The 18374-nt window shown below is 43.8% G+C and overlaps 1 protein-coding gene across 1 annotated transcript; it reads left to right on the forward strand.

Annotated features, from left to right (window-relative positions):
* Window positions 1-2280: 2280 nt before the first annotated feature.
* Window positions 2281-16228, forward strand: LOC125714356 (beta-1,4-galactosyltransferase galt-1-like). The gene is made up of 2 exons (XM_048984888.1): window positions 2281-2497; window positions 14743-16228. Exon 2 carries the CDS (start codon window positions 14769-14771, stop codon window positions 16113-16115), a length of 1347 nt encoding a protein of 448 aa, XP_048840845.1. The 5' UTR covers window positions 2281-2497; window positions 14743-14768; the 3' UTR covers window positions 16116-16228.
* The last annotated feature ends 2146 nt before the right edge of the window (window positions 16229-18374 follow it).

Here is an 18374-nt window from a genome sequence, read left to right on the forward strand (position 1 = left end):
GATAAGGTCCTTGCTAGGGTCATCCTTAACAGGATCCTTGATCTCTTGCTTGCCTGTCAGCAACCAGAGCAGTCTGCTTTTACGCCTAAGAAGTCTACCATCGACCGTATCCTTGCACTGAGGGTTCTCATCGAACACAAGTGCAAATATTGGCAGAGGTTCTTTGCAACCTTTGTCGATTTTTGTAAAGCGTTTGACATTGATCGAGTTACCCAGTGGGACATTCTGAGACTTAGTGGGATCCCCCTCGAAGTTACTGGACACCATGGTTAGCCTGTACAATGGTACTCTGAATGCTGTGGAGGAAGAACCTTCTGGGGTTGGCCAGGGGTGTGTTCTTGCTCCTACTTTGTTCAATGCTTGTATGGACTGGGTGTTGGGCACGGTTGTGGGGTCCAGCGGTTATGGGACATCCGTTGGTGAAGAAAGATTTACTGATCTTAACTTTGCCTACGATGCCATGATCTTAGTGGAGTCAACAGAGGCCCTGATTGGGGCTCTCAAGAGACTAAGTGAGGAGTCTGAGTGTCTGGGATTGCAGGTGTCCTGGATAAAGACCAAGATCCAGGCATTTAATGACTTCTTAGGCACAGCCATCAGTAGTGTGTCTGTCTGCGGGGAGAATGTCAACCTTGTTGAGAGATTTACCTACAGAGACAGCAACATTCATGTCTCTGGTGACTCTTCCTATGACGTCAGTAGATAGATTAGAAGAGCATGGGGGGTCATGAGGTCACTGGAAAGGAGTGTATGGTGTTCCCGATATCTTTGCAAGAGGAGAAGCCTTTAGAGTCCCTGTCCAGCTGTATGGATGTGAGACATGGACGCTATCCAGTGAGCTGAGACAAAGACTGGTTTGACATTGTATCGAATGAGCGGTTGCTAGAGGAGTCCTGAATGAGGCACATTACCTGCATTGCGATGGAATGTCAGTTACGGCACTATGGTCACGTGGCGCGTTTCCCTGAGGGTGATCCCACTTGCAGGATACTCATTGCTGAGGACCCAAGTGACTGGATCAGGCTAAGGGGACGCCCACGTAACACCTGGCTGCGGAAGATGGATGGCCATTTCTGGAGGGTGGGACTGGATCGTGTGTCAGCCGGGGGGATTCGCTGTGCGGAGGGTGTGACAACGCACTGCATCAGCGCATGCTCCTCAACCTGACCTGACCCATCCGTCAGGTTCACCATTAGAGGGGGTGCGAGGCCCCTGCACCGAGACAGACAGCAGATTAACATGCCTTATAGTGCTGTCGCCCACCCCAGGGCCATAAGGAGAAAAGTAACCAAACAAAATCGTTCTGGGTGTTGGGTCACTTGTGCTGCATGGGCTGTGCCCATTGTTTTGATACAGGCTGAGGAGCCACGTAACCTTATATAGGACAAGTGGTATAGAAGAATGAATGATTATTAGGGCACAATAAGTCTCAGATGAACGTTTCATTCCATTGTGTCCCTGCATGCTTTGAAATCACAGTAAACTTTGACTGAAAGTGACTGAAATCTGTGTTTCAGAAAAAAATAATTGTCTGAAAAAAATATGTTTAAAAAATAAATCTATAAGGTTTCCCCCAAACATTTTTGCATAGCACTGAAATAATTTTGTGCACTGTTTATTTAATGCCTCACACCTCTGGGACCCGGGTTCGAGTCTTTGCCTGGGTCACATGTGTGCGGAGTTTGCATGTTTTCCCCATGTTGTTGTGGGGTTTACTCCGGTTTCCCCCCACAGTCCAAAAACATGCTGAGGCTAATTGGACTTGCTAAATTGCCCGTAGGTGTGCATGTGTGAGTGAATGGTGTGTGAGTGTGCCCTGTGATGGGCTGGCCCCCCATCCTGGGCTGTTCCCTGCCTCGTGCCTATAACTTCCGGGATAGGCTCCGGACCCCCCGCGACCCGGTAGGATAAGCGGTTTGGAAAATGGATGGATGTTTATTTAATTTTATTCACTATAAAATGAGTGTCATGACCCGCTCACCCGATCCTCCTGTGCCACGCCCCCCTCATTAACCCCGTGCGGATTCCCCGGGTCTATCAGCTGTTTCGAGTTGCCTTCGTTAGTTCTGTGCATTTAAGTCCACGTCAGAGCACGTTTCCTTACTTCGGTCATTGCAATGTTGTATATTGTTAGGCTGTGTCTTCCCTAAGCCCCTGCGTACCCTTATTAAACCCCTTTATTTTCCCTCAATCCTGCTCTCCTTTTCCTGCTTCCCCGGTCCATGCTGTGTAGATCCTAACAGTGAGCCAATAATTCTTGAGCTGACTGTAACTGTGTGGAATGGGTAGGGCTTTAGGACCAGGCAGGTAGCGGGTTTTTCCCGTGAAGTTCAGCTGCCCATATTAAGGGCAAGTCTTACCTGTAAGGCAGCCTCACTGGTGATTCAGCGGTGTTTGTAAGGAAGGGAATTATCCCATATGGCCGTGTGGATTCACCTGCTTATCTAAGAACGTTGTAGGGAATAATTCAGTTATTTGGATTCATCCCAGAGCTCAAGTAAGTTGCTTCATGTTTTATTTTAGAGAAACTCAAAGACCAAATAAACGCTTCATGGCTTGATGCTAATACCACTGGGCTTTGTCTTGCGGCAGCTCTGATAGTAACAAGGCTTCCTGCTTCATCTGGAAGGCTTTTTTTTTGTTATACAGACCTTAACTTAGTCAGCATATCTTCTATGGAGTGGCATTCCACCTGTGTTGGTTTGCAAAGAGGGGTTTATTATTATTATAAGGAAGCAGTTTGCATCGATTTGATTTAAGTCAAAGCATCAAGATACACAAAGCATGCCTGGGTTTTGGCATAAACCATTGTTTTCCCTTCTTCTGAATTTTGTGGGTTTTGTTAGTTTTACTTATTTGTAATCTTGTTGCCGGTTTCGCATTAATGTTTGTGTGCTACACTGTGACAACAGGTATGAGCTGTTTCTGCATAATTCCTGTTCATCTTGAACTAATCGTTTTTATTTGTTTGTTTAAGTTGATTCTTTGTAGTGAATTCTTTGTAGCAGTGTATTTCTACCTGAAAGCTTTGAGTCTGAGACATGACATATAACCGAGCCTAGATACAGTCTCAGCAGATGTTCTGCTTTACGCACAGGTATTACAGGCTCCGTTATAGGTTTGTGTTTGCCAGTGGTCTGTTTTTATGGTGGTCTGCAAGGCTGTTCTCTCAACCACAGTCTGCATTGGGTGGGGTACCAAGCCCCTCTCATCTGTGTAGTTTCCCTCAGGTAAAGGTAAACATATCAACTATATCAGGGCTACTCACCTGGCAGACTCCACTTGACAGTTTAATCTGCGTGATCAGCCCCCCCCAACTCTGCAGTATTAATAGAGTAATTATGAGAGAGGCCCCTGCTCTATTGTAGATGTCTAGTGTTGGTTACTTGAGACTCCTCTTTAGCTGAGGTCCTTGCAATTCAGCATTACGGTTTACTTGATCGCGCTGGTACAATTCATGAGACATTCTTAACACTCTCAAGACTATAACAGGATTTCTCAAAGCAGTTAATACGTATACAGTGGCACAACACTGCAGTTAAGCTGTAAAAACCTGTGTAACTTAACCAAAGCAATTAGCTCATGTCTCAAAAGCAAATAATTACCCCGATGAATTAGTGCCACCAAAATGAAAAGTACAATCAGCCAAAACACTTAGATATATCGTCAGTGCGTCAGTGTAAATATGCTCCTCGGCTCCACAATTCTGAATGATAGTCGGTTCCCACTTTCTCATTCCCACTGACTGATCATTTGACTTTAGCAAAGTGATACTTTTTGATAGTTTGAAAGAAAGGTTCAGGTCACATATCTACCATCTTTGTCTAAGTGTGGCAGGATAATCCTTACAAAAATAGTGTATTTGACAAACTCCACCTGCAGGCAACAAAAATGCCTTTACCCTACTCTAGCTTAAACACCCTAATGGTGGGGAATTATTTAGATCAAACACAAAGGTGTGTCGCTTTGCATGATGGGAGATGTAAATGTCACCGCACGAACAGGATGGCGACTCTGAAGCTGCACAGCCCCCCTCAGAAGACTTATCTATGCATAGCGTGTATGAGGCCTTACAGCACGCAGCCCTGGGGCCTGGTTAGCAGGCTGTGCATCCGTCACAGTGACACCAACACAATCACACAAGACATGTAGGTGTATTTGGCTTTGCGCCAACTGCAGATCCTCTGAGCGGTTAGATCAATGCTCCTCAACCATTCTGGTCCCACATACACCTTCCTGTGGATAAAGACATTCTATTTACTCAAAATATTGACATACGCATTTTAAAACATATACCGAGTCTATATTGCATCTGAAATAGACTACAAGTTCCAATACTCAAAATGACATTTTATCAACTAAACTAACAATTATTGACTAATGATTAAGTTTTGTTACAAAAACAGATTTTTTTTTTCATTTGGCTGGTTACAGTAACAATGCTATTTGCCATAAAATCGTGTTTTTGTCAGGATTTTATTTAGACCTGTCTATAATTTTATTTAGCCTAGTTATTATTTTGCTATAACAAAATCATGTGTCATCAAAACACAAATTCGATTTTATTATTAGCATGATGTTAATGTGGACAAACCTTTTTAGCGAAGTAGACTGACCACCCAACAACCTGGGTATAATTTCAGACCTTGTCATATATTAGTCATTACTATGAATAATAGAATAAATATTAAAATATTCATTACACAGTAATCCTAAACATGTTCCATTGGTTGTTACCTTCAGTCAGTTGTGGCTTGGCCTCCTCAGCCTTCTATTGTGTGACTATTGACTTGTGATCAGCAGATGATTAGAAAGTGATGCTCCACCTAACAGGCCCATCTGTAAACTCCTTATAATATCCTTTGTTGTCAGAGTTTTCACTCACATCACGTCCCCTAAATGCCAGTTGCTGTTTGCCCACAAATGAAACCGGACCGGTCATCATTTTCAGAATCTGACGGCTTTTCCTCAGCACATCGCCATGTTTTGGCTAACTGGAGATACGCACCTTCATCGATCACACTGACAGTCCTCACTGGGACAGCGTCTCTCAATCTGAAGAGATAACAGGAGTTTATGTTCCTTTGGCACAATACATATATTTATCATAAAGATTGATAATCATTACAGTTTATACACAAAGTACACAGAAGAATGAAAGTACAGGTCAGATTACAGTGCAGACAGTGCAGTAAGAAGTGGACACACCCCGCTTGTAGTCCTTTCTCGAATTTTGGAGGGACATTCAGTTCTCGGTGACGCCACTATTGTCCCATATTTTCCCCACTTCTTGATGACTACCTTCACCGTGTTCCATGGTTTTTTCATTTTTTTGTACCCTTCTCCAGACTGATACCTTTCTACAGCAAGATCCCTTCGATGCTTTGTAGGCTCTCTGCGAACTATGGCCCTTTCTGTAGCATGCAACTGAATGAATGCCAGGCAAATCCTAGTAGGACAGCTGAACTTTATTTGGGGTTAATCAGAGTCTCTTCATGGCAGATGCAGTGTGCACACTTATGCAACCAGCTTATTCTACGCTTTTTTTATTTTTTTATATTATACCCCTAGCAAGTTTGTTTTTTAATTGAATTGTACAGCTTATAGGTCACATTGAAGGTGGGTAGTTTTGAAATTGATCGTGGTTTTTATACCACGAAATCCTGGCAGTTTAACAGGGGAGTGCACACTTTTTATCTCCACTGTATATTTAAATAGAAATTAGAGATTTATGCATAATGTTTTGGTGTTTATACTAGTGAGCTTATATTCTTCGTTTCTGTTCAGCATGAGGTAAACTTTTATCCATTGTCATGGAATCAAAGTAGCGAGCAAGAGCATTAGTATCTTTGGGAGAGAGGGTAAGCATGCCAGTTATTGCGTTTAGTCTAGTTAAGCTTATTTAGGTGTTTAATATTTGTATAATATTTGGTGAAATAAATACATTTTACAACATTTAAATTTCTACTAAATTTGTTTAATGAAATACTTAAAGATGAGCTGCTCTGTTGTAAATCACAACAGTCCTGCCCTGGTCCACAGTGGTGCACATAGTGGTATGTGGTCAGTCAGTCCCTCCTGGAGATTCACCCATCACAGTGGTGTGCGCTCACTGGGCCCCTCCCGGAGGTTCACCCATCACAGTGGTGTGCGCTCACTGGGCCCCTCCCGTAGGTTCACCCATCACAGTGGTGTGCGCTCACTGGGCCCCTCTTGGAGGTTCACCCATCACAGTGGTGTGCGCTCACTGGGCCCCTCCTGGACGTTCACCCATCACAGTGGTGTGCGCTCACTGGGCCCCTCCCGGAGGTTCACCCATCACAGTGGTGTGCGCTCACTGGGCCCCTCCCGTAGGTTCACCCATCACAGTGGTGTGCGCTCACTGGGCCCCTCCCGGACGTTCACCCATCACAGTGGTGTGCGCTCACTGGGCCCCTCCCGTAGGTTCACCCATCACAGTGGTGTGCGCTCACTGGGCCCCTCCCGGAGGTTCACCCATCACAGTGGTGTGCGCTCACTGGGCCCCTCCCGGAGGTTCACCCATCACAGTGGTGTGCGCTCACTGGGCCCCTCCCGTAGGTTCACCCATCACAGTGGTGTGCGCTCACTGGGCCCCTCTTGGAGGTTCACCCATCACAGTGGTGTGCGCTCACTGGGCCCCTCTTGGAGGTTCACCCATCACAGTGGTGTGCGCTCACTGGGCCCCTCCCGGATTTTCACCCATCACAGTGGTGTGCGCTCACTGGGCCCCTCCCGGACGTTCACCCATCACAGTGGTGTGCGCTCACTGGGCCCCTCCCGGAGGTTCACCCATCACAGTGGTGTGCGCTCACTGGGCCCCTCCCGGAGGTTCACCCATCACAGTGGTGTGCGCTCACTGGGCCCTCCTGTAGGTTCACCCATCACAGTGGTGTGCGCTCACTGGGCCCCTCTTGGAGGTTCACCCATCACAGTGGTGTGCGCTCACTGGGCCCCTCTTGGAGGTTCACCCATCACAGTGGTGTGCGCTCACTGGGCCCCTCCCGGATTTTCACCCATCACAGTGGTGTGCGCTCACTGGGCCCCTCCCGGACGTTCACCCATCACAGTGGTGTGCGCTCACTGGGCCCCTCCCGGAGGTTCACCCATCACAGTGGTGTGCGCTCACTGGGCCCCTCCCGGAGGTTCACCCATCACAGTGGTGTGCGCTCACTGGGCCCTCCTGTAGGTTCACCCATCACAGTGGTGTGCGCTCACTGGGCCCCTCCCGGAGGTTCACCCATCACAGTGGTGTGCGCTCACTGGGCCCCTCCCGGAGGTTCACCCATCACAGTGGTGTGCGCTCACTGGGCCCCTCCTGGAGATTCATCCATCACAGTGGTGCCCGTGCAGTTGCAGAGTCTCGTTGACAATAAATTAACGTCCAACAGAACATGGTCTCCCAGTGGCACTCACTCCTGAAGCCCCCCCAGAACCAGAAGCTGCCACACTACTTAACCTGGGCTGGCACCATCCCAGTGACGGTGTAGCAGGCCATCACACACCACCAGCAGTCCTACTGAGACCAGTAACCCTTCACAGCTGGAAATGTTCTGCATAAAGATACAGACACTACAATCTTCCCTGAGTTTTGTTTTAGTTCTGCTTTCCTTTCAATTAACCTCAACATGTTTTTGGACTGTGGGGGGAAAAGCAGAGTACGTGAGGGAAACATGCAGCTTACCAAATTAATAATTAATCCACACGCTATGATAAATTGAAACGAAAAACATCCTGCTTCTGTTTGTCAATGAAAATAAATGGGTATTCTGGATAGCAGCTATACAATGGTGCTGCATTTCATTGGTTAACAACACACGGCCTTCCCACTCGCCACGAAAAGTTTTTTTTTCATACAGAATGCCTAGATGAAAAACAATTCACAGTTCAGAGTGGTCCAAACATGCTCATTTCAAGGAGTAGGAAAGATGGATTCCATGAGCAATTGCATGAGCGTCCATCTACTTTATCGGCTTATAAACAATTTTCACCTTAGATTGATCTCAGCCCTGATCTTTGGTGCCGTGTCCCATTTCGAATACCCCCCCCCCATTCCCCAACCCTATACGAGCCTTGCATTCTGGCCCTCTCTGGGTGTGGCAGAAGACAAACATCTCCTTTTGCAGTTTCAAATCGATGACTGAAAACACAGCTGCCAGAGAAGAACATTTTCCTGCTGGTTTCCATTCTACCACTTTTGTTCCCTGAAGAGTTAATGTTTACACTGTGACATACTTTCCTGTAGCTGCTCTTTGTGGGGCGGCTTTGCCTTCAGGGTTAAACATTAAGCTTATTTGCAGTCCTCTTTAAAAAACTGGTGTTTAAGTTTGCATGTAATGACTGTTTCAGTTGTGAATTGCACTTATAAAGTCATTTTTCTCCCCAGTATTTTTTGTTTTGAATAGGGGAGACTGTGGACGGTTGTTGACAGGTGTCAATTGTTGAGCAGCATTTTAACACATTTCACCGGTCAACCCCGGCTCTAGAAACAGCCATGATGCTTATGAAACACGTCAAAGTACACAGCAATGCAGAGGTGTGACGTTTCACTGCTTAACTGCGAATCTCAATGCCTCTGATAACACAGAGAGTCACTTACAATAAAAGTCTGGACCTCTTAGTTTGGTGAGTAAACAAAATCTCTTTTATTCCAGCAATCCAGCAAAGCGTCCCGTCACACTCTGGCACTTGGTATCAAGTCACCCGGAGCTCACAGAGCAAACAGCTGATAAACCATAACTCCCAATTCCCGATAAGGACTTCTAAATCCTGATTGGTCACGAAACACCAACAAACCGAGCTCAAACGTATAACAAACACAATTCTCCTGCTCTATTGGTTCACCTTGGTAGCAAGGTAAAATCCACCCATCTAGCTCAGTTTACCGGAATCTGTCTTGGCTTCTAGACTCTACTTGAGATATGTATATGGATATTGATTATATGACATTGAATCACTGTTAATATTTGGGTGTTCCATTGATGAATGATTAACACATTGACGTCATTGTCATTGAATCACTGCAAATACATGGTTAACATATCAATGACATGATATCAATTAACATGATTACTTATATATTTGCACTACCACGTAACATACTATATATTGTCTGCAGCACCTATTTTATAAAGCTATAACTCATGCACCAGTTGGGTCAGCTTTGAATCTCTTCCTGCAGGTGGTTTCTCCCCTGCCTCTCCAAGGTCCGAGCTTTCTTCAGGCTCTGTGGAACTGCAGGCAGCTATCAGGAAGCGAGGTCACACAGTATTCAAAACAATCTCTTCTTGCCTAAGACATAACAGACCCAATATACCTCTCCTTCCGGGCCAGGGACGGATTACGGACCGGGCCAGCGGGGCCGCTGCCCAGGGGCCCTTGGGGTGCAGTGGGCCCGTGGGACCCCTAGCCCAAAACAATTTGCAACGCTTATCAACAATGTTTTTTCATTTGTCTATTTTAGAGGGCCTACATTCTTTGATCCTCTGCCTACAAGGGCCCCTGACCCTATAGGGAGGGCGTTTGGCTGCCAAGAGCCCTTGAATTGTGGTGGTTGTGGTGGTGGTACTGGTGGTGGTGGGGGGGCCCTCGCGAACGTTTTGCCCAGGGGCCCACACAACCCATAATCTGTCCCTGTCCCAGGCTACCAATGTCCAGTTTTACTTCCATAATGGGTTTATACCACTACCTTGTGCTCATGAGTCACAAATCTCACAGGTTATCATGCGGCCAAACTAAAGAAAGTCAACGTGCTGCAGAGTAGATCTGAAAGGAGAATTAACTTGGCTAGTGAGTTGCACTGTTGCGGGGTTGACATGTATACAGCTGTAAATGGTACTGTACCCAAAAATGTTTCAAGGATAGCGGTTAACCAAAATTTAAGTCAAATTGTTGTGAATCATTACTGCGGAAAAAAATAAAATTTCAATGAATTTTTAACATACAAAATAATAGTTCGTAACCGATTCTGGTTTAATCTAAACCTTTAGTAATTTCATTTCCACTGAAACCAAATCTGTTGTACCAGTTAATTTACACTTCGTATAAAGCTGGATTAGCAATCAAATTTAAACCACCCCTCGAAGAGGTTTATGTTAGGTCTGTTTCAATTTTATTGACACCATGGCTACAATTCTTTGCTGGGTGGGATAGGAGGAAAGAGGTTCCATGTAGTAAAATTTGAGACAGGTTAAATCCAGCTGAATTTTTTAAAGCAATGGTGAGTTCTCCCAGTGGTATTTATTTACTAAAGAGTGTGTCACATACCTTGGTGGGAAGGTGAGACCAGCTACCATGCATGGAAGTAAAGGATCTCTACTGTACCCTCCACTTCTCCATCTCTCAGTAGCTTTGCATTTTCATGCTACATGGAGTTATCAGATGGCTGACAGGGATTGTTTTGGGATTGTTACAAGACCACAGTATGCAGAAATAGGCCCACAAGCGCCAATGCTAAAATGAAAGTTACATGGAAATGCAGAAAAGGAGATAAAAACGGAGTAAAAATTGAGCAGACTGAATTATTTTTCTATCCCAATTACATTTAAGGCACAATATTTCATTGTTATTTAAGGTGCCTCATCAGGAGAGCATCATGTCAGAGGCACTTACACAGCATATGTACACTGAACAAAAATATAAACGCAACACTTTTGTTTTTGCTCCCATTTTTCATGAGATGGACTTAAAGATCTACAATTCATTCCAGATACACAATATTACCATTTCTCTCAAACATTTCTCACAAATCAGTCTAAATGTGTGATAGTGAGCACTTCTGCTTTGCTGAGATAATCCATCCCACCTCACAGGTGTGCCACATCAAGATGCTGATCTGACATCATGGGTAGTGCACAGGTGTACCTTATACTGCCCACAATAAAAGGCCACCCTGGAATGTGCAGTTTTGTCTCACAGCAAAATGCCACAGATGCCACAAGCATTGAGGGAGCGTGCAATTGGCATGCTGACAGCAGGAATGTCAACCAGATCTGTTGCTCGTGCATTGAATGTTCATTTCTCAACCATAAGCCGTCTCCAAAGGCGTTTCAGAGAATATGGCAGTACATCCAACCGGCCTCACAACCGCAGACCACGTGTAACCACACCAGCCCAGGACCTCCACATCCAGCAGGTTCACCTCCAAGATCGTCTGAGACCAGCCACTCAGACAGATAATGCACGGCCCCATGTTGCAAGGATCTGTACACAGTTCTTGGAAGCTGAAAATGTTCTTGCATGGCCAGCATACTCACCGGACATGTCACCCGTTGAGCATGTTTGGGATGTGCTTGACCGGCGTATACGACAGCGTGTACCAGTTCCCACTAATATCCAACAACTTCGCACAGCCATTGAAGAGGAGTGGACCAACATTCCACAGGCCACAATTGACAATCTGATAAACTCTATGCGAAGAAGATGTGTTGCATTGCATGAGGCAAATGGTGGTCACACCAGATACTGACCGGTTCTGAGTCCCCAGACCCCCAATAAAGCAAAAAACTGCACATTCCAGGGTGGCCTTTTATTGTGGGCAGTATAAGGTACACCTGTGCACTACCCATGATGTCAGATCAGCATCTTGATGTGGCACACCTGTGAGGTGGGATGGATTATCTCAGCAAAGCAGAAGTGCTCACTATCACACATTTAGACTGATTTGTGAGAAATGTTTGAGAGAAATGGTAATATTGTGTATCTGGAATGAATTGTAGGTCTTTAAGTCCATCTCATGAAAAATGGGAGCAGAAACAAGAGTGTTGCGTTTATATTTTTGTTCAGTATACATATAAGTACATGGAACTTATAACAATGTAGATTTATGTCCGTTAGAGAAAACAATGTAGGTCTTTCATGAAAGCCAAGTGGTGTAAAATGGACATTCATAAAGCAGTTGACACCTGCATGTTTTACTTATCGCAGTAACAAGATCAAGTGTCTAAGGCTGTCCTTCTCTTTGCCATGACTATGTGTGCTGCTTTATTTTTGGGGAGATCTGTCTCAAAATTTGAACAGTTCCAGTTCATCATCCAGGCAATGTGTCTGCAAACTGAACTGAAAAGCAATAGTGCAATCTGTTACACTCCCATCTAGGTTGGAGCCCAACAGAAAGGAAAGGAAAAAGGGAAGACAGGACAGCCAGAGGCTGGGAGAAGGGAAGGAGACGGGACACAAAGGGAATCTTTTTTAAGCTTTTTTTTTTTAATAGTTTTTCACAGACACTTTACAAACACTAGGTGTAACAGACTTCGGGAGTGACAGAGGCCAAAAGAGTAAACAAAAACATATCTAATGAGCACAACCCAATCTTAGCTAAACCTAAGGGCAAACAAAAGGTGGAAACGAAACAACAATACCTATGCCTAACCCCCTAACCAAACAAATAGTAATCCCCACATTGAGGATAAACCAAAAGGCAGTCACTCCATATACACCTAGTTATTAGGTATAGAAAAACAAGCAAGCACTCAGCCAAAGCAAAGGTATCTGAGGGAGTAACTGAGAGGGGAAGTCGAAGTACAGGCAAGAGATCAAAACCAAGCAAGTAGTCAAATTGGGGCGAAGGCACAAGGAGGGGCGAAGCAAGAATCGGAAAACCAGGAACAAAAGAGTCATAGAAGAGAGAGCAAAACACACATTCCAGTAAAGGCAAAAGCGAAGGGAGAGCAAGCAAACAAGCGAGGAGTGAGCAGCCAAAGTGACGAAGCGGCAACCTTTTCTGTTGGCGAACCGAAGGCGAGGGAGGCGGGGCCAGGTCTCGAAGGGAGCGGCTGACGATGGCGAATGAGCAGGACATCCGGGGAACATGCAGGACATCCTCCTGGAACTTAGTCCCGCAGACCCTGAAGTACAAGTCAAGCCCGAGAGAGGGCATTAGCCACTACGTTACTAACCTGGTTGATATTACACATATGAGAGAGGAAACCTAAGGGGTTATGATCACCACCGGCTGGGGACTATCCCCCACATACACTTCAAAGTGTTGCAGTGTGAACAAGAGAATGAGGGCCTATTTCTCTGTGGCATTATATGCTAATTAGTGCTTCACCGATTTTCTGGAAAAATAACAAACGGGATGATCACGACCACGGTTGACGATGGCGACTGGGCAGACACCAGCACCGAGGCCACTAGCATCCACTTCTAATTTGAAGGGCTTAGAGAAATCTGGGGTCACCAACATGGGAGAACTGCTGAGTAGCAGTTTGACAGGTGAAATGCAGCTTGACAGGCTGGAGACTAAGCGAAGGACACCCCGTTTCGTAGCAGCTGAGTTAAGGGCACAACGACATCCAAGAAATTCCAGCAAAACCATCGGTAATAGCAGGCCACCCCCAAAAACCATTTTTGAGGAACAGGAAAAGAACTCATGGCCTGGACCTTTAAGTCCAGGGGCTTGACCACTCCACATCTGACCAATTTCCCTAGATAACGAACTGTACCTTGTCCAAATTCACATTTCTCAAGATAAAGGATGAGCAAAGCTTTCTGCAACCTTGTAAAAACTTACTCCAGCAAATGTATATGCTGCTCCCATGAATCTGAATAAATAACAACATCATCTAAATAGGCTTCACAGTTCTGAACATCACAGAGTCCCCGATGCATCAATCTTTGGAAGGTAATGGAGGCATTATGTAATCCAAATGGCATTACGGTATATTGCAGAAACATGTCAGGGGTGCTAAAAGTGGAAATTTCTGAGGCGCGTGGAGATAACGGAACTTTCCGATAACCCTTCAACAGGTCTAACTTGGTCGCGCATCTGGCAGAGCCAATGCGATCTACACAGTCTTCCATAAGCGGGAGTGGATAGACGTCTGGTTTGGTCACGGCATTAACCTTGCGATAATCGATATAAAAACGGAACGTACCATCAGGCTTGGGAACCACCACCCGTGGAGAAATGCAAATATTTCTATTGCCACAACGTGGGTCATATAATCTCGGTCTGCCCCGTGCTTAAGTGTAAGGTCGTGCTGCAGCCAGAAAGGTGCATGTTACTGCCTATTCCAATGGCACTTCACTGTCATCCTGTGGTGTAGAACCTGCTTTCAGACCGTTTGTATTCACTGGTTCTGTTGCACTCAGTGAGACTGAGACATGGCACCCTGTGACTATCCAGCAGGATACGGGAGCCGCTTAGTCGTTTTTGGTGGAAGGGGTTATTTCCCTGTGTAAATATACTTACTGTGGTACTTACTGTGGTTGTTTTGGGTGAGTAGGTTGACAGATGGGTGCTGCATGTAAAATGCAGTCTGACAAAAGCACAAGAGAACTTCTAAACCTAGTTTTCAGTGGGTGGTTTTACTGAATTGCTGTCATAGGCTGAAAGGTTAAATAATTTATGGTAAATTTATTGTCAGACTGGCAATAAAAATGGGTGAAGCATTGGAAGACTCTTCTGCTAACAAACAAACTGATAATAGATGAGAACTGCATGCTGGAAAAATGGGTTTGAAGAGTGAATCTCATATTCAACAAAGCGAACTATCAGATCAAGGTTCTCCAGTGCTCAAAAAAATACTGAAACAGCGTTGAGGGACCATTTGTAATAGCTGATGTACTTTATTCCTCTGCAAGTGATCTAATGATCTTTGTTTCTGCGTAGCAAAGAAATTTTGAAAACAAATAAAAATTCTTCACTTTGTCTTCCAATTTATGGACTAAATTGTAACAGTTAAGGCATTGTGCATTTATATATTTTTTATCTCTCTCCAGGTTTCCAAACCAGCAGTTGCAACTTCATGGAGAAGACTTGTTCAAAAAAAGTTTTTTTTTTGTCATTAATACTTCTTGGAATTATGTGTATCATCTATAGGATAGTCTATAAAGTTCCCTTAGGGTGGAATCTGACTATATATCCACATTTATGGGGCAATAATTTATATATAACAGCTGATCTGAGTAATCAGCGTGTAAAGTACTTGACTGAGCAAAATATAACGCCGATTAAGGACACAAAGCATTTCCTGGTCTCTGCCTACAAAGATCACAGGATTGATGGAACCATTCGTATCATTAGCATATTTAGGAGGGATGATGTCAGAAGACTGTATTGTATCATTGGATGTGTCCAACGTGGAAATCTGGTTACAGCAGCAGAGGTCGACATACACCGTGATCATTTTGGGTTCCCTTACCAGACCACAGACCTGCTGTGTAAAACTGACCCAAAGTGTGATGCTACAAATGTCACCATCAGTAATACTCCATACACCTCAGACATTCCAGACATGATCTTCCTTCCCATACGAAACAGAGAGAGAAATGAACACAACTTCAAACACAATTTCACTGTCTGCATCTCCAACCTCTTTGGAACATATAACAATGTACTGCAGTTTGTGCAGACCATAGAAGTGTACAAGCTCCTGGGCATAGAGAAAGTGGTCATCTATAACACCAGCTGTGGCCCAGACCTCGATAAGGTTCTGCAGTACTACAGGGAGGAGGGTACACTTGAAATCCACCAATGGCCAATAGATCAGTTCCTCAATCCCTCCAAGGGCTGGAACTTTGAACAGCATAAAGGTGACCTCCATTACTATGGGCAGTTAACTACTCTGAACGACTGTATCTACAGAAACATGTACAGATCCAAGTATCTTCTGCTGAACGACATTGATGAAATAATTGTGCCTTATCAGCACGCTACACTGGAGCATCTCCTGGAGGACCTGCAAAGGCAAAACCCCACAGTAGGAGTCTTTCTTATCGAGAATCATATCTTCCCCAAAACCCTCTTTGATGATACGGGCCGGTTCCATTTAGCACAATGGGAAAAGGTTCCAGGAATAAACATCATGGAACACATCTACCGGGAACCTGACAGGAAACATGTTTACAACCCCACCAAGATGATCATAAACCCCAGGCAAGTGGTGCAGACATCAGTGCATTCAGTGCTGAAGAATTACGGAGACACATTGAGAGTTCCACCTGGTGTGAGCAGAATTGTACATGTCAGAGTTCCTCTACAGGGGACACTCACCAAAGAGCAACTGATTGTGGACACAAAGCTGTGGGAATATCAGAAGGACCTTGTGCCAAATATTGACAGTGTGCTGAATAAGTCAGGGATCTACGACTGAAGTATTTTACTTCAGTATTTAACTTCTATGAATATTTTTTTCCTACTAATGTTTTATATTTGTATTAATATAACTTACCAAAAGTCAAAAAATGTTGTTTAGATTTGATAAATTGCATATAAAATATATATAAAATTCTATATATATCATTAATGAGCAATGGCACTTTATTAAAGTGGCATTTACACACGGCTTAATCCATGCATTTATTTAATGTGTGTTTTATATAAATGTTATTCATATTCAGGGATGACTCAGGGCTTGTACCTTAAGTTTTTTATAAAAACGCAAAATCATGCATTTGTTGATCTTTCATGGATCTTGATTTTAATTTTATGGATCTTATTACCAGCTCACAAAAATATTACATGTATGGCATCTGCACCTGATTTCATTGTGTTGAAGTTATGTATGGATCCATAAATTACAGATTTTCTTGATCACTCTGGCACATTTCATGATAGATACTTAACATTCTCAAGACTATATGAGCGTTTCTCACAACAGTTCATGCATATAGTACAACACTATGGTTTAGCTGCAAAAGCGTGTAACTGATCCAAAACAATTAGCTCCTGCCCCAAAAGCAAATAATTCCACTAATGAATGTCACTGCCACAAACATGAAAAGTACAATCAGCATCGTTTAACCATGAGGGTCGAAGTGCTTAGATGTATTGTCAAAATGTCAGTGTAATTATGCTCCTGAGCTTCACAATTCTGAATGATAGTTAATTTACATTTTTTTCATTGTCACTGACTGACCATTTCACTTAAAATTTAACTTATTCATGCCTGACACCAGTTTCAACATTGCAAGGATCTAAATTACAGCATGTAAAGTTTACGAGAAAGCACTCGCATGCACATGTAACTTCTACAGATCTGAAGATACAGTACAGTAGCAAATAAAACAGTCGCAGTCCTGCATAACCCAGAAAACAGCAGTATGGCAATGCAAGAACAACAAAATGACAACTAAATCATGTACAGTGGAAGCCAAAAACACAATGATGGTGTATCTTCGCAGTTTATGGAAATATTTTTAAATATTTTCAAAGCTTAGTTAACTCTATTGCATGTGATGGCTAACACGGTGACACACACATATACCATTTTTTGTGTAAAATTATCACAATGACAAACTACATTATTCTGATAAATAAGATCAAAGCAACTGAATATTGTGCCAAATGACGACAATTCTATAAAACCTTTTGCATATACGTACTGAAACATTTGGAATTTTGTATGAAGCGATGAGAAGTGTTCTGCTGTGCAGAAGTGACGACATGTTATGGGGATTGCACTTGTTATTTGTCATTTAAGAAATGCTCAAAAAAACTGATAAAAACTGTTATGCAACAGAATAGAATAGAATGACTCTATTGTCATACTTACACTGTCAATAAAAGGAATAAAATAATATCAGATGCACTTTTTGCTGATCTGCATGATTTTCCATGATTGTCATAGGGACCCGGGAGCCTTTTCCTGGAACATTAATTGAAATAAATTTCTTCTGAAAACATTATCATGACCATTTTATTCTATCATTATGTTTTGTTCGTTAGCCGTAGTATAAACCACTTTGCGGTGTGTGGTTATATGTAGCATTGCACCGAGTTGTCATTGATTGTCGCATAACCGTACACCTCGTTGTGTGCGTCTCCTAGCCCTGTGATTTTGTCGCCGTTACATTCGTTTCCCACACATTACTCTGATGATGTTGCTTGTGCTGCTTCCTGTGCTCTGCTCAGCAGTTCCTGGCATTGTAGTCTTTCATACTTCTTTTTCCTCTACCCTGTTTAGACGCCCTGTGGTCCTTGTCGTCTGGCACTGTGGCTTCCCTGCATCCGCAGTTAGTATGAATCAGCTTTTAGTCTGTGGAAACCAATGGATCAAAAGAATATTACACTCTCTTGTAACACCAGGGTAGAGGTAGCCCTGTTTTGAGCTAAAATATCCTAGTACTTAGTGCTATTTATTATGCATTGAGTCCTTGGGCCACTAGTGATGGAAGAGCTAAACGATTAATGATCCATCAACATAATGCATCAGGCGTTTGTCTTTATATAGTCCTCTTTTGAAACCAAACATGCCAATGGTGTGTATAGCCATAAAGCTCAATTTTGGCCTCATCTAACCGTAACACTGAAATCTGATTGTAGTTAAAATGACATCTGGCAAAGTTCAGGTATTCTAGCGTTACGTGCCGTAAGGTTCACTGGAGGGGTTGCCCTGCAGATCCTGCTCGTC

Source organism: Brienomyrus brachyistius, chromosome 2 (assembly GCF_023856365.1).
Source record: "Brienomyrus brachyistius isolate T26 chromosome 2, BBRACH_0.4, whole genome shotgun sequence".
Classification (NCBI taxonomy): Eukaryota; Metazoa; Chordata; class Actinopteri; order Osteoglossiformes; family Mormyridae; genus Brienomyrus; species Brienomyrus brachyistius.